This window comes from Teleopsis dalmanni, chromosome 1 (assembly GCF_002237135.1).
Source record: "Teleopsis dalmanni isolate 2A chromosome 1, ASM223713v2, whole genome shotgun sequence".
Classification (NCBI taxonomy): domain Eukaryota; kingdom Metazoa; phylum Arthropoda; class Insecta; order Diptera; family Diopsidae; genus Teleopsis; species Teleopsis dalmanni.
This window is the reverse complement of record NC_051846.1, coordinates 7,347,736-7,373,323: the sequence shown is the minus strand read 5'-3', so window position 1 is coordinate 7,373,323 and position 25,588 is coordinate 7,347,736. Positions and strand designations below refer to the sequence as shown.

Below are 25,588 nucleotides of genomic sequence, written 5' to 3'. Positions count from 1 at the left end.
TAGCAATAGTGATTTATGTAAGAGTTAAGGCAACAAATTTATTAACTTTTCAAAACCTATTATCCATGGAGAGCTGTTGTTGTAGTAGCCCATGGAGATCTATATGGCAGATTGTATGAAAGAACACCAGCTTAATTTTAAGTAAGAATAGACGAGTTAGGATATGCTTGAGTAAAAGAAGTATGAAAGAGGAGGGGATTGTTTGCGGAGAAGAGTAGATTATAAATGGGTGGAATTTTAATTGCAGCTAACCAGGGTAAAAGTGGAAAAACCCGCCACTTCAATGGTATGAAGCCAATGATTAATTGGATTTACATTAGTGTCTGAATTGGGATGTGAAAATCGATGAAAGGAGATGCGGTTATGGCACACTTTGAGGATGCATTTATCCATGGAGAGTGTATAACATGAGAGGAGTTTTTATTTTATCCGTGAAGAGTGAGTAAGTGACATTCATATGAAATCTATGTTTTTATTAATTAAAGTTATTTTAATAAAAGTTTATATTATTTTATCGATGAAGAGTGAATAAGTGAAATTCTATGTTTTTATTATTTTAAATTATTTTAATAAAATTTTATATTTTATCGATGCAGAGTAAGTGGAATTGATATGAAATCTATGTTTTTATTAATTAAAGTTGTTTTAATAAAAGTTTATATTATTTTATCGATGAAGAGTGGATGAGTGAAATTCTATGTTTTTATTATTTTAAATTATTTTAATAAAATTTTATATTTTATCGATGCAGAGTAAGTGGAATTGATATGAAATCCATGTTCTTATTAATTAAAGTTATTTTAATAAAAGTTTATATTATTTTATCGATGAAGAGTGGATGAGTGAAATTCATATGAAATCTATGTTTCTATTAATTAAAGCTATTTTAATAAAAGTTTATATTATTTTATCGATGGAGAGTGAGAAGGTAAAATTCATATGAAATCTATAATTTTATAAACTAAAGTTAATTTAACAAATTTTTGGAATTTTAAAATTTTTATTGAAAATAAACGCCTAAATCACATATATGCGCTCATTACATATTGAATATTGATAAAATATAATAACAGGATACAATTTGTTTTTTTTTTTTTTGATTTGATTTGATTTATTTTTATTTAAACTTTTAAAACTGATTTACTTTACTGCATGTACTTTGCCAAAAACTTAAATAACTAAAATTGGTTAACATTTTAAGTACCATTTATGCAAATATGTTGATTCTAAAAATATCTTTTTATGTATATAAAACTTTAATATATAATTTTAGCAATTATTCGTACAATTATGTACAGTTTTCTTTATTTATTCTATACTATTTCACTATTTCACTTTAGAAAATTTATTTTATGTGCAAAGTATTAAAAATATTGACGCTGTTACTAGTACGCTTCAGGCAAATTTTTAGATAATTTTCTTAATTTTAATTTAATTTGTTTTATTTTTTTTCTTTTTTGTTTTTATTTTTTTTTTCTTTGTGTCATGAATTGTATGAATTTTTATTTTAAATTTAAAGCGAGAAATATTATTTGACATTTGGTTTAAAGGATCGATCAACACAGTCTGAACGGTGTAACCTAACAACGAATGGGTAGGTAGGGTAACATGGATAACATGTGTAAAGTTAATTAATTGTTAATTATTAAATTTACTACTAAAATACGTAATACTAAAGTACAATAACAAAAAATAGGATTCACATATATTTATACTCAATCAATTTCACAACATATTGATTATGGCCAAATAGTGATTTTTTTTATTTTATTTACAAAAATTAAACAAGTGCTCAGAAATACCAAGAAAAAATATACGTCTAAAGCTGGTTAAGATACGGATATGTGTGAAAATCAGACTAAGTTTCGCCACTGCAACGATGAACTGCAACTACGTCCACGTGTCCATACAGTTCGGTTCCAATATATTTTACATAGTATTTACCAGCTTTAGTTCTCACAAATATTTTTTGTTTTTTGCAATAAACATTAATATATTAAATAAATAAATAAATAATTATTTCTGCTTCATTGCACCAAAATTGTTAAAAAGGATTATTTAATAGAAGAAGAGCAAACGCTCCTGTGCCGAAGTGGACAGCAAGCGCCAAGTGCGTTTAATACTGACATATTGTATCAATGCGCGAACACAGATCAACAGACCAAATACCATAATAAGCCACCATAGCCAGGAGTTCTCATGCGAAGCCAAATCAGTTGAGTTCTTTACAATAAGAGTCCACTTTGCCAAAGACAAACCGAAACCAGATAGAGCACCATAACGTGCAGCAATTGTGTGACAGAAACATGTAAGCATCAAGAAACCAACCCAGTTGAAGAGAAAAGCCACCATAAAAGCTGTGATGAACATGATGTCGGTGCCAAGTAAGCTGTTATCAGAGTTAGTCAAGTTCTCAGCATCTGACGCATCGATTGCAATGAAAGTAAGTGCTGGTGGCGCACCGCCAGCGGTAGTACCATCACGTATATTGGGCAATAGTGGATTTGGTGGTGGCGGCGGTTGATGTAATGTGTGCGTAGTCAAGAATGCTGGTGGTAATTCACCGTTTAGTGATTTCTCCATTTGTACCTCCTCGTAGGTAGGCAATTTGCTGTGATGAATTTGTGGCACATCCTGTTGAAATTGCTGTTGTTGTGTTAGTAAATTGATATCCTGTGACAATTGTTGTGTCTCATTTTGTGCTAAATGAAGATGTTGTTGTTGCTGTTGCTGCTGTTGGTGTTGTTGTTGTTGTGCTATTGGTAAAGGTAGCGGCTGTGTTGGTGGTGTCAAAGCTGAGCTATTTGTTAGCTCATAAGGTGGCGGTGCACTAAAATCTGCTTTCGGCGGCCCTAGCTCCTGCGCTGATTGATGGTTTTCAGACATTTTGGACAAAGCAGTAAAGTTATCTGTAAAAAATAAAAATTATTATATTAAATTAATCTGCGAATTATGTAAAATGTTATAATGTATGGTAATAATAATTGAATACACAATTTTTTTTTGTTTTGTTAGACTGGGTAGTTTATTTTAATACTTTCTTTTTATATAGCTCATATTTTAATATTAACTCAGAATTTTATAGTGGTGTAAATAAAACTAAATCTAAAGCTGCTCTATTAAAATTATTAATATTATTATTTTTTTTTTGTTATATTTTATTATTATTATTATTAAATATAAGTATACTTTGTTAAAGATATTGAACAAATTTCTATATTTTTCTTTTGACATTTTTTAACAAAAAAAAAAAAGTAAAAATGAAATATACACTATAATTTCCAATGACATAAAAAATCTATTAACTGAAAGTTTATTTCTATAAGGCTAACTCTAGTTTATTTTGTCGACCGTTATATATTCGTCTTAAGTAGTTGTGAATATTATTTCTGTTTTTGTTTCACGGGCTTATAGCAATCTCAATTTCTTATTATTAAAAGATTAAATATACAAAAGTAAAATTTGTAATAAGGTATATGTAAATAGTACTGTTGGAGAGGTTGAAGAGGTTTCGGGAAATAAATATCTAATATACTACTGAGCATTTAAAAATTCAACGCAAAACTTGTTATTATAATTTATACAAAACATTAATAATAAAATATTTTTGAGGCAATCTATAACTAAACCCATTATTAATGGGTTTATAATATATAAATAGTTAAATAGAAATTGCACTATGAAATTTAGCTTAAAAGTAGACAATTTTGATAAAGAAATTATTTAGCTAAGAATTTGAATATTTACTACAATATTTTAAATAATATATATTTAGATATATATATATATATATATATATGTCCTTCTTAAATACATATGTACAATATATTAATGTACATATAAAGTTGTTTAACAATATATACTACTATAATTATATTATAATTTTGATATATTATTTCATTGCGAATTTTGATTTATTAATATTATATTTATATATTTATTTATATATATAAATTCTAAAAGTTAACATTTAAATAACAATACAATAAATATTAAATAACAAAAATTTTATAAGATGAAAACAAAATAATATACAACAAATTTTTGAAATGAATTATATATTATAATCAATTAAATTTTTTTTTGTTTTAATACAACTTTTTAACAATAGTAATATATCAAAATCGTAATAAGTTAACAGTTAAGAAGTTAATATATATATTTCAATCAATCAATCTAGTACGTTCCCAAGGGACCATTGGATCAATATATATATTTACGTATCATTAATTATAGATTGTATATATTTATGTATATGTATCATAATTTCATTTCCCGTATTAAAGTATAACATGAAGTATTTATACATTATAATTGAAAATCCTTTATAAACTATGATTTCATTTAAATTCCAATATTAATTTCATAACGTAAACTGTATATAAAAAATAAACTGTAATATATAATAAAGCCTTTTATATTTGAGTAACTTTAAAGCATCTAGGATCTTTATAAAAAAAATTATTAAATAAACTATTTCAAGTTATGACAAGGTAACGAAGTGAAATTTGTTTCTTAAATATATATTAATAAATAAAAATAGTGTCGTAATTTCTTATTCTTCAAATACTCGTAAAAAAATTAATTCTCATAATTTATTCTAAAAAAAATTTCAAATACAAAAATATGGCAAAGTATAAAGTTCATACATTTAATTACTTTGTTAATTAAATAAATAATATAATAATTATTAATCTTTAAACATTTTAAAGGATAAAAAATTCTTCTTTAAAATTCTTCATTTGTGTAGAACATTTTTTTTTTTCATTGGCAATATAATGTATATTTCATTTTTAATTTTTTTTAATTTTTGAATAGTAATTATAACAAAATAATTTAATAAAAACAAACAAACAATAAAAAAAAAGAGTATAATTAGTAAAATATAAACAAAATTTAGTTCAGTGTTCAAAAAGCGTCTATCATTTGCATTGTTGTTGCTGTTGTTTTTTGTTTTTTGTTTTCGTTTATGTTTTTGCTTTAGTACTTGAAATTAATTAATATTCGTTGTTAAGCTTATATAATTTTATAAATTAAATAATTAATTAAAATTTTTAGTCATTTAAATTAAAATAAATAAAAGTAAATAAAAAGCTGCGCTTTAAATTATCGCTTAAATGCAGAAGCTAAAGGCAATATCTTATAGTGGTGAGGTCCAAATGGACGCATTTCGGGTACGCGTGTCATGCCGTCTACCTCATCCATGCCCTCGTTAGCATGTGCCATTGCAGCACTTTCGTTCAGTTTCAGCTTAAGCTTCTTTTCGTGGCGTATATAAAGGGTAAGGCACAATATAAGCATGAAAATAAGTGCTAGTGTAGCGCCACTGGCAATACTGGCTGTCTCAAGCATAGCACGTTGTCTGGTTGGCAAGTATGAACCATCGATTTCTTTATATTCACAACGTGGGCCCATAAAACCATTGGCACACTCACAATTGTAAAGTATTTCATTATGTATTTCAACTGTAAAACATGTGGCATCATTCAAACAATACCAAGCATCATACGTTGGTGGACAATTAAATATGGGAAATGATATATTTGGTCTTGGTGTTGTCATAGCGGCCAACGTTGGACGTGGTTTTGGTATGGCTCTACTGGAACATGCTGTTGCTAATGATATGCAACCTAATAAAGCTGAGCATAATAGAAGCGCTCTAAGCGTTTTAATATGCATAAAATGCATATTAAGGATATTTTGGTAATGTTGAGATTCCTTTTTTATTAATTCGTTGTTGTTTTTGTTGTTGTAGTCTTTAAAAACGACCTGCATTATAAATATTGTATGTACTAAGTTTTGCTGAACACCTGCAACATTGTTTTATATGTACATCTGATGCTTTGCTATGGTAATCCTGGGTGCTATGTGCATGCATAAAAGTGCGCGTTTTTGGTGCTTTTTGAGTACAAATCGTAGAAATGCTGAAAATTAATGCAATTTGTTAATTAAAATTATAAAAACAAATTATAAATTGTAATTAAAAACTTTAATCTTTATTTAATTCAATATAAAATTTAAATAATATTAAGCGCTTAAATAATAAACTCTACAACTACTACATAGAGTGGCCAATTTAAAGGTAAAAAAAAACAATAAACAAAAAAGGATTCACATTATATGGCTAACTAAATTAATTGATCTGTTGTTGTATGAAGACACACACACACATATATAGCCCAAAATCCTTAGCACTGCAAAGCTCCCTGACATTTTATCCTTTTTGTTATTGCTGTACCCTGAAGCGTTGTCCAACCTGAGAAAAATAACGTTAATTAATTGCAATTGTTTAAATCAAATAAGACAACAAAATCACAGAAAATTTACCTGATAAAATATTAATGGCACTCAAAAAAAACTATTTTAGAACCCCACCAAAGGTGTCTTTTTGTCATCTTTTTGAAAAGCTGTTCTAGGGTTACAGTTATTGGCACTTAACTACACATACACTGATATACTTTATAACATTTTTGTTATAAAGTCCCGACGGACAACGCTTTTTTATATAAACATTTATAGGCTACTATTAAAAAATGTAGAAAAAAGTAAGATCACGTAATAAACTATAAAAATTTTAGAATTTTACAAAATATTTTGTAAAACGTATAATTTTTATGGCACTAAGAAAAGCTGACTCACTAAAATTACTTTAAAAATACAAACACATTATATCAACCTTATTAACATATTGCCGTTAATAATTTAATTTAATTATATAAGTAAATGTAATTAATTATTTAATTATACAAAAAGATAAGTAAGACAAGCAAAAATTTATTTGAAATGAATCACCGCTAAAACAAAATGTTCGTATTTATTTAATATTCCAACTTATTCAGTTATTTCACTTGAAAAAAAAACCTTTTTAACTCCATTATTTGTTAATACTTTAAGCCGATGACAATGATCAAGAACTTAATTTAGTTAGATTGATGTTGATAGGATATTATCGCAACGAACTCTCTCACACATTATAGATGCACAGTCCTTAATAGGATTACAACTGTATCTACATTTGGTGTCGCTATGCGCAACAGCTCCATCCCGATTAGTTCTAACTTATAAAAGCACCTACATTTCATAATTATTGAAATCTAAAGCCTGTTCGATGTATTAAGAGACCCTATTGGTCATTAACGTTAGTAATTCAAAATATTCAAGCATAACGATACTCAAGCAATTCAATTATACTCCTATTTGAACATTTGGATCGACCAGTCCAAATGTTCGAAAATCTCGAGGCATTCAAATATATTCGAACTACTCAAATACCAAACATTTTTATATAATATTTCTTTTATTTTAGGGTCTAACACAAGGCAATCTTAAAATTTTTTCAAGCAGCCTGCTGCCTTCTCGAGTAAAATACAGCGCTCTGAGACATCACAAGTTATCACAAACCTAGATCAATTCAAATAAGAGTTGGTGTTAAACTTCATTATTAATTTATTGGGTCATTAATTAAACTTTAAAATCCCAATAAATTTATGGTCATAATGAAATAAGTAATATAATAATGCTTTTAAATTAGTATAGTTATATACTAAAACAATCAATGCGAAGATAAGGGTGATTAAATAAATCAATAAAACATATTTGAAAAAAGCAAAATGAATTTTTTGTAGATGATATCGATAAAGTCACAATATATAAATATTAAATTTATAATCAGTCTAAATAATAAATAATAATTTAAATTAATATCTTATCTCTCACTTCAACAGACTATCCTCATAAAGTTACACCTAACGAAACTTATAAAACAACGAAATGGGCGCTTCAATTTAAAAGAAGTAAAAGCTTGCTTTTTGCAAGGTAGCATCCTTGGTCCACTACTATATCTTCTGTTCATAAAAAATATAGTATTACAATCGAAGAGAAGATAGAATAAATACATTTTGTCTTCCCCAAAGGAATGAAGTTCGCCCCATCTCTGGTAAACTTATATATCTCCAAAGCAGAAAAGATATGTCACTACTTACGAACAACATGATAACATTCAGAAGACACAGCCATGCTTACAATAGAAACAACAATCCAAATCAAAGTTAAGCTACAAAGTAAGGTAAACACAGTCTAAAAATAAAAGAAAGCTTGGAAAATACAACTTAACAACAGAAAATCAATTCATGAGAACTTCACTCTTCAAATTAACACTTATTAATGGTTCTAGACGCTTGTATCCTATATAAAAATACTGCAGAAAGTTTTGATATAACTTTAGGTCTTAAGCGCATGAATACCATATGTAAATACTGTGGAATATTTTTGTATATCTCTAGGTCATAGAGGGTGAAATCCGATATGCAAATACTACAAACTATCTTCGTTTTACTCTTCATGCTCAGCTCAAATAAAGCAATATATAAAAATAAAATAAACGTATTCAACTTAAAAGTTGCAAATATGGACCGACATCGAAGTAAGATAAAAACTCTCCATATAAATTAAGATTATAGCATAGTATACAAAATGGGCTTACGAAACACAATTTTGGGTGGATGCTACCCAAAGCAATATCAACATAATTCAACAACTACAAATAAAGTTTTCTGGAGCACTGTCAGTGCCCGAAGGTGCGTTCGTAACCTCGATATTCCTTAAGATCTTAACTTCTTAACACTTAAGGAATTGAGAGAACAAGTACTCAAAAACAAATTCCTCATTTCTTACCTCAATTTTCACCGAGAACTCAAAGCCTCAAAGTTGTTTAGAAATTTATGGAACAAATGGTAGCTCGACACGTAAACGAAGAAGCTTGTAGGCTTCCTATAAGATCTCAGACCAGTTCTGAGGTTGCTATTGAAAAAAGCCACGTTGTCTCATTGTCGGGTTTTAAAAAGCTTTTATTTGGTGGTATCAAAAACAATTTGTTAGTTTTCTTCTAGTATTAACGATTTAACTCCTCTTTTTTATTTACAACTAAATTATTGTGAATGACGTTAGTCTATTATAATAGTAAACTAAGATATATGAAAAGAAACCCTAAAACAATGAGAAAATCCACTCGAGTCAAGCAATTTTATCTTATAAATTTTACAATAAAGCAAAAAATTATGCTAAAACAGCTTAATATGAAGATTATATTAATTTTTCCGGCTTCAATTGTCGCAAAATTTTTTCCCAGCTGAAGCTAAAGTGTCTGCTAAATTATCTCATTGATAATATTAAAAGTGACTCGTAAATGGCGTCTTTGAGAAAGCACAGCAAATACCAATTAAACACTTGAATTTCTTGAGAATAACGAATAGAATTATACTGATTTTAATCAAAACAACTTGCCTCCTCTGTCTGTCGATAGAAGTCACATTAGATACTCAAAAAGTGGTAAGTAAGCTCGTCTTGAGACGAGATTAATCTACGGTTGTTTAAGTTATAATTTATCAACGGAAACATTAATTTGCGATTTCAATTCAAGCAGCAAGAGAGGTAAATAATAAATAAATTGTTTACATTAAAAACTAAAAATAGCAAATATTGATTTTATAGCAAAAATAATTGTTTAGCAACTAAAATCTATAGTTAGTTTACTAATCAAGTTATTAACAATCAGAAGTGACAAAAAATATACAATTCCGACCAACACACCATAATCGACTGTCATGAAAATTTGTCGTAAGTTAATGGCGTTTCTGAGCAATCATAATTGCTAAAAGCACAATCAATTTGTAAATGAACTACAAGAAATCTAAAAATACAAATAATAACATAAGTTAGAAGTAAATAAATACAAAATAAGATACAATAAAATATGAGAATTACTAATAATAGTCAGCAATGCTCAGATATAGATTTATAGAAACTCATAAACAATTTTTCAAGTACCATTAAATTAGTACTATGAAATGAAATTCAATTGATTCATTTCTCTAAAAATATAACTACCAATTGACTTTTGTATAATGTCAATTGCAGAGAGAGAGTAAAAAAATCTGAACGAACACAATAACTGAAATAATTAATTATTGAAAATGACACATTGCATATGAATTACGTGACTTAATTGAATTCATATCAAATACAAAGTAAACTCCTTCATTTCACTTGGGCTTGCACACGATACTCGAAAGTACTCCCAATTGCAGAGCTAATCTTTGAAGACATTATCTTCAAAACAGTATCAAAGACAACGTCAGCATCAAACAGTTATTGGCAAAGCCCGAAGATGTTTATTCCTCAAAATTTAACTGTATTTTTTTGTAAAGGAGGATTTTCATAAATACTGAAAAAAACAAGAAGAGACACTCTCGAAGACAGATCAAGCGGTTAGACTAGAAACTATTTAAAATTATAGTGCCCACAGAAAAAGTTTTTATTCCAGTGGCTTTAATGGTAATTTTTATGTTTTTAAAAGAGAAATATTGTAAATCAAAAGATTTTTGGTCCAAGAAATAAACATTAATTAACTATTCAGAATTGCCAAGATTATGATATTTACAATTGAATGCGACCACTGCTTAAGACAACATGTAATTGTTGTTGTCGTTGTAACGAGATATAGGACACAGTAGGCCCGACAGGAACACCAACCCTACCAACGAGATGAAAGGTGTTAATTGTGAGAAGATTTTGTGTGGAGACATAAACTAACGAGGTAGAGAGGTGTTATAGGGAAATTAAATCTAACCTTTATTAAGTTTCAGGAACACAACCACATCGATCGAACAAACTACAGGTCAATTATATTTAAATCAGTGTGTGCTTTGGAATAATTTATGAGCATTGCAGTTAAAGTTATGACTGCAATGTTAAATATAGATAGATTAATTCATTATTAGTAATTATTAAGCAAGTGACTTTACTCTGACCAAAACAGAAAACACTGTGCTACACTGTGAAATTCTCTCTGTTTTTAGAAGGTATGAGAAGAAAATAGTGTTGAGATTTGAAATTGCAAGGAATATGAAGTCTTGAAAATAATATATCGCTTTAAAGGACTAATTCAACCTTAAATATTCAACGTTATTGACGCTTCCACCGCTTCAGTAGTTGTCGATGTATTCGAGATACAAAAGCTAAACTAGCGAATTTGGAGGGAAAGACTGTACTGACTGTGATTGTAGAATTTACAAAAATATGCTGTCAGTTAAAAAAATTATAAAGGTTTTTGTCAAATGTACTACAAAACCATGATCGTGCCGATCAAGAAAAGAAAGATATATAATGCATTCTTCTTGTTTATGTTCGAAACGAAAATAGATATTAATTTATATCTATAGTAGCTAGTATTGATGTTATAATTATTAGAAGCGATATAATTTTATTGTAAGTTATGAGATATATGGTACTATTCCTGTCTCTACAATAAACCAAGACTTCGATTTACGAAAATGGACACTTTCCTAATTATCGTAAGACTCGTTAAAAGACAATGGATGTTTCACTTTACATTTCATAAAATCGACAATGTCAGTATTCACTATTATTTTTGATATGTGATATGCGTATATTTGATATGTGTTGATTGAAGCGCAAATCCAGTTTGGAAACTAGACCTTTAAGGACTTCTAAGTTCTAAACTTCTTTACAATTTATTTTATATAAAATAGTGGATTCTAAAGTCCCGATTCTTAAAATGATTGTTCTGCGTTTAACCATAGTGAGACATGTGCAACGCCGGTCATGAAAATTGGTATTCGAATCAATGTTTTATTATCAGTTCAGTATAGATTTTAATGACCGTACTGAAGTGGGAGACAGAAAAATCCAATAACTGAGTTTCTTGCAGATAACTATCTCCAATTACTACTTCCAACACATACCTGAACTACAGTCGTTTTAATTAAAATCATTTCTTAAAAATTCTTCCTATACACTGTATCCAGTGAACACGGATGGTAATTCTTTATTCAGGTAGTTACGATTTTTGCTTTTTCAAACTTAACACTCTACTTAAGAAGATTTGAGGCATGATACACAAATTAGATGATTGAAGTTAAAACGTGATTACAAAGTCAGCTCATCTTGTTTTTGCTACGAGCCTTTAGTAACAACATGTATTAATTAAATAAAAATTAGGTTTTATATAAGAATACATATAAAAAACAATATTTTATATTACTCATAACTTCAGAAATGTTTTAAATTACAAGTTTACTTTTAATTAACAAAAACAGATTTTTAAAATTAAACTTTTAAGTCACCTGATCTGAACTGTTTCCTAGAGCGAAATAGATCAGTAACAGAACACAGAATACATATGTGTGATAAGTTAGTTAAACAAAAAATACAAAGAATGCGACGTCAGATATTAAGAACTGTTTTCAATTGATATTGAAATTAGCACAAAAACATTTTTTTTCATTTTTTTTTAATAGCAAATAAAGTTTATTTGCCTTTGTTAATGCTTTAATGCCAAGATAACTTATCGTTATCGACTATTTAAACGATAGAATCAACATAAGTACGATATATGCGGTATATAAGTGGTATTTATACTATAAAAGCTTAGTAGTCATATGCAATAAATATTTTTGAATGTGGGTAAGTACGTATGTATGTATATATAGGTAAGTCATTTTAAATATATTATGACTATATTTTATTCCCAATGCGATAAGCAAATAACTTATAAAGCAGATGTTGCTACTATCATTAAAACGTTTTATTCTATTTAATGATTTTTTATTTCGCAATTGATTTTACTAATAAACATTAGTATAGAGTCATGAAATTACTAACATTTAGTGTCTAGACTTGCAGTTTATGCAGATGAAAACACATTTTTATGGAATATTTTATTTAGAAACTTTCACATATGTGGCTCAATAGAATATGAAAAATATAAATTCATATTAATATATCTTCCAAAACGCTCTTCAGGTAATAAAACGAATTCAGCTCTAACAATTGACTGATTAAGTCTTTTTTTATCAGATCAAAAAGATGGATAGAATTACACAACAAATGGTTCAAACTTAAGAAAACGCCAGTAGTGATTTATTCGACGTCTTAGCAAATTTAATATTTACTTACATTCATATTTGAGCATAAAACATCAATAAAACCAATAACATTGGGATCAACTAATTCAAAGTATCGACAGTATCGACAAAAAAGAAATAAAAATGCAGGCAGAAAATGCTTTTTTTTTTTGGAAAGAATCTCAATGTTAATATACTCATATATGCTCTTTTAATTTATGTCAGGGTATGATAATGTACCAAACACTTGCTTATCATGATAATATAATTCTTTTTTTGCTTCTTAATAATATGGAAAACATCAAAAGCCACCGTGAACGTCTCTTACTGAAAGGGCATATGTCTTGCCTCAGTAATAAAATAATGTCAACTGTAGATAAGGCATGTAGTATGATCAATGAACAATTCATTGAAAAAATATTTTACGTTTGGATTCTTAGATTATAAGTGAAACAATTTATTTGGTTTTTTCCAGTATTTCATATTATTTAAACCGACATTAAGCTGAAATAAAACAATGACTTCTGTTGTGTTAAATTCTATCTAAAAAGTGAAGATCATATTTTTTTAACAAAGGAGATTTCTTCTATCGATTTAGTATTAGTGATATTATTTTTTAAAATATCAATATTTTTAAACTATTAAACATTTTGTGACTAAACTTTTTAGGTTGTCTTTTATTTGATACCCAGTATCAAAGACCGGTGTATTGACTTTAAAAATAAAAGACTCTCTTGACAATGCTTCTAAGTGTTTTATATTGGTCTCTTTGCAATATTACAAGTACTATTATAAAAGTACTTGCAGTGCCTCAAATTTATATTTACGTATATTTAAACTACTTCATAGCATATATATCTACTTATATCTAAACTAAACTGAAAATTTGACTAAGGTACTCAGTGCAATTTCTACATTTTTAGCACACATTACAACTATTTGAGTTTGTTTAGATTTCATAGATTAGCAGTAGTCTAAATTTATTGTCAGATATTAAGTATTAAGTAAGTATTAAGAATGAAGTAACAAAACTCCAGAAAAATATGCGAACATCAAAGTCAAATACAACTATAGGTCAGTTAATTAAGGTGCGCTGACTCTGAACTTCAAATTTGGCAGGACACGAGTTCGATTCCTGGTACTTGTAGTATAAAAAAAAATAGAAGAATTATTTCCAAGTCCACTGATGATGAGTATTTGACAATACTCGAAATAGCTATATGGTCAGCTAAAAATTCAATTAATTAATTAAATGTAATTAATTAAAATAATATAAAATTAATATTTGTTGTTGTAGTTCACTACTAAAACCTCGTTAGAGAAATTTTATTTTTAATAATGAATTTTATATCAGTTAAATTAAATTAAATTTATTAACGTAACGTGATATTGAAAAAATATGCTTAGACCGTGTGCGAGTTCAAGGAAATTGATGGTAAATTGGGGAAAATAGTAAATTATGTCGATATGGCAGCGAATGTTGGTATTTACCAAAATTTCGAGTAGAATAAAGTAAATTTGGCGTTACCATTGTGGAATTTTTATAAGATGTTTTAATAAATAAATTTAACCAAAAATAATAAATAAATATTTACATAAATGCAGTGTGAAAAATCCCTAGAAATGTCCACTTTAGTTTACCTCAATTTACTTGAACTCGCACACGGCCTTAGTTTGATATCTATTTAATATATTAATATTGAGTTTCACTTATTGAAATGATTGCAGACTTAAGAAATATTTCTTATAAACTTTGAGAGAAATAAAATATAAGATAACAAACCATAAACCGCAACCGCCTGGTTCTGTCTCAACTCTCAGGTGATTAAATATAACACCAGAGCTTAAAATAATTATTAAATATGCATTAAATAACTTTTGAAGTATATTTTTATAATCCCTTTAGTCTGGCATAAAAATGATGAGGGATTAATGATGACAGTTGCACTACAGCAGGTGGCACTTCAAACCACAGAAAGCCAAATAACGAATGACAATTGAAGCAAAAACTCCCTGGCAAATCGAGAGTGAAGCGGATATATGTACCTATGTACGTGGGCATTGGTGGGCGCAGGAAATTACTTCCACTTGAACTTTGACAAACTTTTGCAATATTATGAAATTTCAAACGAAAAGAAAAAATGTTCTCCGCTTTTTAATATATGTACATTAATTGTTTGTATGTTTGTACTTATTTGGTACACTGGTACACTAAATATGGGAATACTACGTTTCACCTTTTTACATTTAAGATCAAAACTCAGGTCCATTAAAAAAAAACTAAACTAGCTTCATTGAATTCATTCAACTCGATGCCAAGAAAACTAGTTTTCGAAACACCCAAGCTTAAGCTCGGCAAGCGCAACCTGAGCACGTCCAATATTTATCAATAGGTAAGTTATTGATGCTGCGGAACGCAAGGGCGAGCACACAACACACAACACTCAACACTAAACACGCAACAACAACAGTAATAGCAAAAACAATAAAAACACTAGTGCTAAAAGCAGCAGCAACAGCAACAGCAACAACAAGTAAAGTTATTGAAAATAAATAAATAAAGCATAAATTTAATTAAATTAACATCTTAATGCGAATACCAACAAGTACACAGTACACAAGTACAGTGAAAATGAAGTCAGTCAGTTCATGTTTTTAGTAATAATTACATTAACAATTTTACTCACTAACACTAAGCACGAAAAATATATTTTAAATAAGTTTAACTAAATGTTTAAGTTCCGTTTGAGGCTAATAGTAATACATTTATATATTTTTTATCAATATTTAAATAAGCCCATTATCATTTTATTTTAGTTTTTTCTTTTGTATTCACCTTTTTTAATTGCTTTCTTCCGTTTTTTTTTTTCTTTCTTTAAGAAAAACTCAACACTTTATACGTAATGATTATTTTCACTTTTAACTTTTTTTACAATTTGATTTGATAAATATTATTGGTAATGTTTTTGTTATTTATTTATTGACTTTTTTACAAAAACACCTCAAGGAACAAAAACAATTGCGTGCCCTCAACTTTTCTTCGTTCCAATTTGTCGTATGAACAGAAAATGAATTAAGTAAAATAAAATTTTCGTTTTTACTCTTACTTCAGGGTTGCATTGCAGTGGAAAAAGCTAAAATGGTACTGCATTTGCTTCTTCAAATACGCTTTCGACATTTTTCATAGCGATTAAATCGCAAAGCTTGAGAAGAGTACAAAATATAACATTTTTAAGATTTAAATAAAAAGAAATTAATACAAACAAAACTGATCAAATTGCAATTGCTCAGGAAGAATACAAATTATGTGATTTTAAGTTTTAAATAAAAAAATATTAATACGAATAATAGCGATTAAATCGCAGAGGTCCAGAAGAGTACAAAATATATCATTTAAATTAAAAAATGTTAATACGCATAATAGCAATCAAATTGTAATTACTCAGGAAGAATACAAAGTTTGTGATTTTTAAGTTTTAAATAAAAATATGTTGATATAATTAATAGCGATTAAATCGCATAGATCCAGAAGAGTACAATATATATCATTTTTATGATTTAAATAAATAGAAATTAATCAGCAAGAGTACAAAATATATCTTTTTTAAAATTTAAATAAAAAAATGGTAATATGTACAAATAATAACGATTAAATCGCAGTTCCTCAAAAAGAGTACAAAAATATCATTTTTAAGATTTAAATAAAATAATTTTATAACGAATAATAACAATCAAATCGCAATTGTTCTGCAAGAGTACAAAATATATCATTTTTAAAATTTAAATAAAAAAAAATTAATACAAATAATAGCAATAAATCCCATTTGCTCACGAAGAATACAAAATATGTAATTTTAAAGATTTAAATAAAGAAATGTCTTTCGTAAGTCCTATGCCAACAAGAAATATCAAATATTTTTTTATAAAAAATAAATAAAATTTAACAATTCAAATTAAAAATATAATTAATTAATTCAATTATTCTACAGCTGATTTTTGATTTCGTTCTAATGTAGCATAGCAAGTTATTTTGTATGGTTTTGGGTCAGTTTATTAATGAACACTGACTCTGAAATTCAAATTTGGGAGGGCACGAGTTTAATCCTTAGTACTTTCAGTTTCAAAAAATTATTTACGAATAATTTAATATGAAAAATAATTTCGAAATAGATGTATGGTAAGTCAAAATTTCAATTAATTAAAATAATATAAAAATTTTTTTTGTTGTTGTAGTTCACTATTTTTCGAAACAGTTTCTATTAAAGTAAAAATAATCACTCCTATCATATTAACGTTAAAATCAAATTTAATATAAAAATTAATAAATCAATAATAATGTTTTTGTTATTAACTCCGAGATGTTTTATTAGTATTCCTATCATATTAATATAAATTCAAATAAAATTAAATAAATTAGTTGCTGTTCATCTTTTAAAAATAATCTATTTTTTATTAAATACTTTTGAATAGCGCAATAAGTCGCCGGTGCTTTATACGAATATTTTTTAATTTAAAATTAAATAATTGATTTTGCTATTTTCAATATTAAAGTTAAAGTTAATACGACTCATTTTAAAACAATAAATTAATAATTAACTGTTACGTCCTAAATTGTTACGGCTAAAGGTCAGTTAATTTAACACTAAAAAATAATAATAAGACACTTATTAATTTTTTTTAAAATTGTTAATACCTAATTTTTAAAAATTAAGTTTTTTCAAAAATTATTAATAAATTTATTTTTTATTATTATTTATTTATTTTTGCTATATATTCTTTTAATACACCTATTTAACATAATAATAACAATTTAAACACAAAGTAATAAGTTTTTTATTATTATTTTTATTGTTAAATAACTGACCATAATCCTTGTAAAAATAAAAAAATTTAGCAATATATTAAACAAAATATATATATCCGTTTTTCAAAACAATATATTAAATATAATAACAATACGCGTTTGACTGAAAAGGTAAATAAATAAAAAGATAACTAAAAATAAAAACTAACAAAATGATAATACGAAACATTTATAACCAATTTCTCCAATATTACAAGTATAACAAAGTATTCTCAATCGTTTCTCAAGTCCTCAATCGTTATAAAATATTTACCAGTTACCACTACATTCGTACACAATTTTTTTACAATTCCATTTTTTCTTAAAATAGAAGAGCGGTCAGATATTTGTTCCGGAACTACTCGACAATCACTACGACCAAGAGCGGCTAACCAGTCCCAAGGGGTATACCAGCAGGTGTGGTAACTTTACCATGCACCTTCAGGCTCTTTGCATCTTGTTAGTCCTCTCATCTATACTTTAATTGATCTATTGGAAAATAGGTTAGTAGAAAAAGTTATTAAGTGTATCATGAATATGCAAAATGTATCCACGGTTAAACAAATTTTTAATAATGCCTTGAGTTCCAAAATGAACCCAATAGTTGGGTTCATATAATCCAAAAAATTATAGTTGCCAAATTCTTTACTAGACTACATTGTGACCGAAAAGTTTTCGGAAATTCTCATTTAAAATTCGCGCGCTGTATATTTTTCGATATTTTAAGTTTATGTAGTTTGGCAGCACTGTCCTTAATTACTATGCCAAAAATGAGCGCGATCTGTCAGACAGTTCGTTTACGGCAGCTGTTGAAACCAGTTCACCTCAGTAGTGCGTTGCGAAAAAAACAATGGAAAAAAATATTGAACAAAGAGTTTGCATCAAATTTTGTGTTTCGAACGAAATTTCGTGTGCAGAATCGTTGCGAATGCTACAAAAGGCTTATGGGGAATCAGTTTTATCGAAAACTCAAGTTTATGAGTGGTACAAAGCCTTTCAGGACGGTCGTACGACCGTCGAAGACATGCCGCGTTCTGGACGACCTTCGACCTCTACCACCGACGAAAACATTGAAAAGGCAAAGGAAATCGTGTTCCAAAATCCTCATGTGAGTGTTAGAGAGATAGCACGAGAGCTAGGCATCGGTCGTGAGATGGCTCGTTTGATTTTGAAGGAGATAAAATAAATATTGATGAAGATTAAGAATTTTGCGTTTTATTTAAAATTTCCGGAAACTTTTCGGTCACAATGTATATAGCTGTTAACATTTTGGTCCCAATTACTTTCCGAATCTTTACCAATTTTTGTATGAGAGAATTAAAAAGATATTTTTAGACAATATAATATCTAACGTACTCATGCTACATATATAAAGAATGAAATAAGTTTAATATTTTTTGAAAATAAAAATAGACACTAACTTCTATAGAATATCATAAATTTTTAATTATACAATATAATCATATTTCATCAAAGTATTATTCTTGAACGAGGTCTATACTAAGGGGCCAAACTTAAACATAATATAAGAGAATTGTGATATATGACACCACCTGAATGTTTAGTCTCAAAGGAATACTTACTGCATAGGAATATTTCCCATTATAAGCACAGGTTCTGTCAATGGGAATATATAACATCATTTAAAATCGGTTATACATATAATTCTTACCGATAATTAATAAAAACATAATTTTAAAATCCTTTACCGATACTATCGACCAGAAAATTTTACGATCTTGTATTTATAGCAGTACGAATAAAGTTTATCTAACAAATTATATATCTTTGAATGTTAGACTTAATATATTAAAATATTTTGAAAATTTTTATATCCATTGATTTATGATATCAACAAAAAACATTATTGATCCATGAACAATAACACCTAGAGTATTTCTATAAGCTAACTCTTAAAGCGATTAATTTAAGTTTAATAATAGTCAAAAGAAGAGAAAATCTTTACTCTAAAATGTTGATAATGTTAACAATATTATCAAAAATCCTATCCTATACTATTATAAACAATCTTCTTAATCTCTTTCAGCTTTCTTTCATACATTTAAATATTTTCACATTTTTGAAGGAGTATTAGAGTATTTATAAAAAAAAACCACTTAATCAAATTCACAAACATTCCAGAGTTAATTTTGTTTAATAATTGTTTTATTTTCACTGCATAGCATTCCAAATCGTACATCTATGTTACAACTATACACAATGATTGCGATCCGTACGATAACACAGTTATCACTTATTAATCTATTTCTCCTTGGGGTCACCCTTGCCACCACGTATTCTACCGGTACGACGGGCAGCAATAAGACCGACTTTGCGACCAGCTGATGTACCACGTTTAACTGTGGAAGCTTTACCAATATGTTGATGGTTACCACCACCGTGAGGATGCTCAACAGGGTTCATAGCAACACCACGTACCTTAGGCCAGCAGTTACGTTTAACCTTGTATTTGTGGTAGGCACGACCAGCCTTAAGAATTGGCTTATCAATACGACCACCACCAGCAACAATACCGACCATAGCACGATTGGCAGATGGTACAACCTTCTTGGCACCAGATGGCAATTTAACACGTGTCTTTCTGGTATCTGTATTGTGGGCAATAACAGTAGCATAATTGCCAGAGGTACGAGCCAAACGACCACGGTCGCCAGTCTTCTCCTCCAAATTGCAAATAATGGTACCTTCAGGCATCTGCGACAATGGCATTACATTGCCAATTTGTAGTGTTGCTTTACGTCCGCAATATAAGAATTGACCGGTGTGCATACCCTCGGGAGCAATGAAAAGTTCCTTACGGATCTTGTAGCGATAAGGATCACGGAAGTGAACGACAGCCAAAGGGGCGCCACGACCGGGATCATGTACAATTTCCTATTATATATGAAAAACAAAATTATTAATACCATATTTTCTTTAATTAAAAAGTTAATAACATACCTTAACTACACCGCGTATGTAGCCGTTGCGTTCAGCAAAATCTAATGGTCTCAATTTAGCGGCTCCCTTACGTTTCTTTACGTGGGCCTTGAATACTGACCCAGCACCTTTACGTTGTGCACGAATAACGCGACCCATTTTTGGCTTTTAGAACCTTTAAAGATACAAAATATTGTATTAACAATTGCTTCATTAGAACACACATTCACTAATAAGACACACTCAAATTTTTCACAAATTCCAAGCAGAATGTTGCGCTTTAGATTTAACAATGTAAAACGCACAACACAATATAATTTATCAAAATAAATTTTATTTTCAAAAGAATTTTACTTTTCAATTGCATTGTTATTATTTTTGCTTTACGATGGTCAAACAATTTCATAATTTTAAAAGATTAAATTTAAGCATACTACACCTACCGAAAGCCTGTTAAAAAAGAAAAGAAAAGGTGGAAGGAAGAAGTACGCAAAACATGCATAAATGACAATCGCGACAATGTTGCCAACAAGCGCGACAAATGTCAAATTTTGACATTTTCTTTTTCACTAGCATTTCACTTCCGCACAGGGTTGTTAGATTTTTAAATATTAAATTCTAAATACAATTTTCATGAATAAAACAATATAGATTTTAAATATTTAGCGGGCTAATAAACTATAATTTTTTATTTATATTTAAAAATAATAGATTTTAAAATTATTTCTTTTATTAGTCATAATTTTTTTTTAATGAATACATATAAATATATAGATATATATATATATTGTAAACATTAAAAATTAAACAATATAAATAATAAACAACAAAATGAATAATAGAAGAATAATGGTAAGCATTCTTTATTAGTTTCATAAATTGCAATTAGTTATAATGGTATATTACTTAAATCAATTTGATTTATATTTATTTGAGATGATTTTTAAATGACTGTGATTATATGTATTACTCAATAGTATAATTTTAATATAAATCTTTGTTACATAACTGATATCCTGTACTAAATTTAGCACTGCCTGTTACGATTTAACATAAATACACGTATGTATATTCCTTTTATCTTCGAACTACGAAGATTATCATCTTTACTTCCTTATCCTTATTTTATTTTTTTATCATATGTTAACTCTTTCAATAGAAACTTTGGTAAACACAAATGTTCATACATAGCCACATAAATACATAGTGTAGAGCTTTTATATATCTGCTGAGTGCTGTTTTATAGTAATATTTAAAATTGCCAAGAGAAGGGTATATATAAGAAATAGTTTGCAAACTTACAATTGTAAATTATAGATTTGATATTATGAAGAATTTGAAATTACGCTGAAGTACTCAACAGCACTGTTAAGAATCGAAAATTGAAATGATAATTATATACTGTATATATACATATATATATATATATATATTTATTTTTTGCAGTTTTTACAATACATTGAAGAAGATATCAGAAGACTGTTTTACTTTTATTGTCGCGTAACTCTCTAAAGAACTTTGGGAAATGAAACCATATTTTTACTAGGAGTTTTTTTACTTCAACAAAATTTAGCAGCGCCCGTTAAAATTTGGCATGAAAATTTTCGAAGATTCTGAAGACTTTTGGAGCATTGTTGTTGCTTTATATGTTTGCTTTCGTAAGTTGCAAGTATTTTCGTTACTCTCTAAACGAAAAAATTACTGCTATTATTTTTAATTTGTGAATAGTTAGCAAACAAATCAATGAATCAGTGAATACTTGTACTATAAAGGGAGTATTTCAGATTTTCGAGCGAACAATATAAAATAAAACACGTGAAATTAGTTTGTGAGCGACAAATAACTGTTAAATTTTGGAAAGATGACGTGAGCCAAAAAAAAATTGCTGAAGATATTGGTCGTCAATATTCATCTGTGCAGAGAATTACAAATAAATTTCTCAAATTTCGCAGAATTGTTCTACTCGATTTTTATGTTTTTTTTGCTATTGATAGCTTGATTCTCTATTCTCTATTAGATGTATTTGCGTGCAATATTGTACCTTTTCTAGATTTTTCTAAAAATAAATTTTTTTAAAAAAGTCGATTTTGGTCAATTTTTATTTTCCCTATAATTTGAAAAATACGCATCGTATTTTAAATTGTTAAATGCCAATCGAAAGATCTTTCAAAAGTCTATAAGAATAATGCCTTTTATTTTAATTCCTTATATTAACGAAAATATCATTTTTTATAAATTTTTTAAAAATACAGCTTTGCGTTTTCCAGCAACGTTGCTAAATTTCATGACATTTCGATTAGTCAGAAAAAAAGTAACAGCCGTTTATGTGGAGCTACTTTTGTTATTTTCAAAACAATGGATTCAAAACAATTGCGTGTGTTGATTTATCATTGCTTCTTGATGAAAAAAAAATATTGAACAAGCTTAGCATTGGCTTCAAAAGTTTTATCCGGACTCTGCCCCATCGGAAAGAACCATTTTTTATTGGTTTGATGAATTTAAACATGGTCGTACAGACACCGATGATGGTGATGATCGTCCAATTATGATGGTTACTCCATCATTATGATGGTTAATCAATTAATTTTTTATATATATTTTTGATCTATAATTTATATAATAACTAGTTAATAAAATAAATATGTATGTTTTAAATAAATATAAAAATTAAATTGAAAAACTTTCATTAAAATTTATGTTTTTAGTTTGGGATTTACTGCACTCATTTAAAGCATGACACCTCACTATTGTTGACTTTGCTCACAAAGCTTGTGTTCAGTTTATATTGTTTAAAGGATAACAATATGATGGAAAATATCCAATACTATTATGCCAACCTCTCAAGACTCAGACGTTAATATAACTGTTTTTGTCCACTTTGTTTGAAGACATCAAGGAACATTTCCAATGCTTTTGTCCCGACCTCTCAATATTCAAATTAAAGACAACTGCTTTTGTTCACTTAGTTTGGAAGACGATAATGTATTGGAACATTTTCCATGATTTTGTCCCGATTTTTCCAGATTCAGACTTAAAGTTCATGAGTCCAACTTTGTAAGTAGCTTATCTCTTTTAAATGTGCTTCACTTTTTCAAAAGGAACTGCACATTTTTGTAAATAATTGGCATGAGACTCATAATATATTGGAACTTTAAGGTCTGAGTGTTGTATTCATTCTTTCTACAAGAATGAAAGGCCACTTCGATGCTTTTCATCGATGTTTTTTGGTACATTTCACTGTAAAAAAAATTGCATTATTTTATTTTCTCTACCATTTCTTCCAAATGCTCGCTAAAGATTCTTATAATACTCTAAAAATAAGTAATCTTTTTAATTTCTTAAAAAGTTAACATTTCAAAGTTTTACCTGAACTTGTATGATCGCACGACATCGGTTACATAAACAAATAGCTCAAAGACGTCGACCACTATATTAAAACTTATCTTTCTTATATGGTTTTTCTCAGCAGATTTTCTATGTCTAGTTATGACGTAAAAATTTTATACAATAGTACAGAGAAGAAAATATTTTAACAATGAACTGACTTCGACGTAAAAATAATTGCCAGGCTTTCTTTTATAACGTCACGTTATATTGTTACAGTTACACAATATACTATTCTTTAATACGAGTATTTTTAAAAATATGAGGTAGTATAGCACATAAGCTATATCTTATGAGATCATTATCATATTATAGAATAGATCAATCAATGTATTTATTTAAGCCAGAAATATTATTAGGTTGTGGATATATATTTTATAAGCCTTTATTTTAGGATAACAAGTAAAAGTATGTTAAACATGCATTGGAGATCTATAAACTTACAAGGTGGGTTGTAGACATATAATGCAATTTCAGTATGGGTACATCAATAATTCAACGAGTAGATAATAATTCTAATAAAACTGAAGAAAAAAATAATTGAAACGATTTTACAGTAGTTTTACTGATTATAGAAGGCACATTATATTTCTCATTTAAATTGCTTTGTTATTGTTGTTGTAGCCTGCAGGGATCTACAAAGCAGATAATATCAAATGAATTACAAAGACGTATACATACATGGGTTTCATTGTGGATAGGTAATGATAGTATGAGAGGGGAGACGATTGTTTAGGAGTAAGAATGGATTGGGGATGGGCGCGAATTAAATTAAAGTCAGTCAGAATCTAGCAACCTAACCATTTCAATGAGGTGTGTTCAAAAATCAATTGGGTTTAAGTTTGTGTGTATTGGGACAGGATGGGCGACATCATGGGAGATAGAGCTGCAGTTAGCGCTTAAATCGGTATTTGACGCACATGGCTATATTCTCATCTCAATTGAACTAAGACAGTACTTGCAGCACGTGAAAGGCGGCCTCTCATTATTCGCATGAACTCTAAGAGCAATTATTGAATGTAAATGTAGACTTTAAACTTCTTTAGTAAGAAATCTTAAATTTGTAGTGTGAATAGGTATCGGCTTTGATAAGTAATTCAATAAATCATATCGCTTAGCTGGACATTGTATAAATTAATTATGAGTGTATGCATTACTTAGAATAAATATCTCTATTTTATTACTGTAAAATCGTTTCATATCATAATTAATTATAACCAGAAAAATAAACAAATTTTATTTTGATTTTTGCTTTTAATTTTGAGATTATATATTTTGTATTTGTGTGATTTTTTTTTTGTATACAAAATACGCTTTACATGTTTGTTGTTCTGATAAGACCATAAATTTATAGCTGGTTTTGTATATAAAGTTTTCTATTATTAAATAAAAACACATTAATAAAATATATATATTTTTAAATAATAATTTAAAATAAAATATTTGTATTTATTCATATAATAATAATAATATTAAAGTTTTGATATATATACTAAAC

At 28.0% G+C, this 25,588-nt stretch overlaps 3 protein-coding genes across 5 annotated transcripts; all 3 read right to left on the bottom strand.

Annotated features, from left to right (window-relative positions):
• Positions 1-1,708: 1,708 nt before the first annotated feature.
• LOC119668343 (NEDD4 family-interacting protein 1-like) lies at positions 1,709-15,847 on the bottom strand. 3 transcript variants are annotated; one of them, XM_038077816.1, is made up of 2 exons: positions 15,760-15,847; positions 1,709-2,909 (listed from the first exon to the last, which is right to left on the bottom strand). In XM_038077816.1, exon 2 carries the CDS (start codon positions 2,884-2,886, stop codon positions 2,059-2,061), a length of 828 nt encoding a protein of 275 aa, XP_037933744.1. In that variant the 5' UTR covers positions 2,887-2,909; positions 15,760-15,847; the 3' UTR covers positions 1,709-2,058. The 3 variants fall into 3 exon arrangements, with proteins under 3 accessions (XP_037933744.1, XP_037933745.1, XP_037933743.1); XM_038077817.1 differs by lacking the exon at positions 15,760-15,847 and adding an exon at positions 12,144-12,220; XM_038077815.1 differs by lacking the exon at positions 15,760-15,847 and adding an exon at positions 3,042-3,081.
• Positions 5,046-15,847, bottom strand: LOC119668344 (protein spitz). Its single transcript, XM_038077818.1, has 2 exons — positions 15,760-15,847; positions 5,046-5,924 (listed from the first exon to the last, which is right to left on the bottom strand). The coding sequence occupies exon 2, from the start codon at positions 5,773-5,775 to the stop codon at positions 5,107-5,109; it is 669 nt and encodes a 222-aa protein (XP_037933746.1). The 5' UTR covers positions 5,776-5,924; positions 15,760-15,847; the 3' UTR covers positions 5,046-5,106.
• Positions 15,848-19,910: 4,063 nt separating this feature from the next.
• On the bottom strand, positions 19,911-21,217 carry LOC119668340 (60S ribosomal protein L8). The gene is made up of 3 exons (XM_038077813.1): positions 21,150-21,217; positions 20,728-20,881; positions 19,911-20,661 (listed from the first exon to the last, which is right to left on the bottom strand). The coding sequence occupies exons 2-3, from the start codon at positions 20,863-20,865 to the stop codon at positions 20,029-20,031; spliced, it is 771 nt and encodes a 256-aa protein (XP_037933741.1). The 5' UTR covers positions 20,866-20,881; positions 21,150-21,217; the 3' UTR covers positions 19,911-20,028.
• Between the last annotated feature and the right edge of the window lie 4,371 nt (positions 21,218-25,588).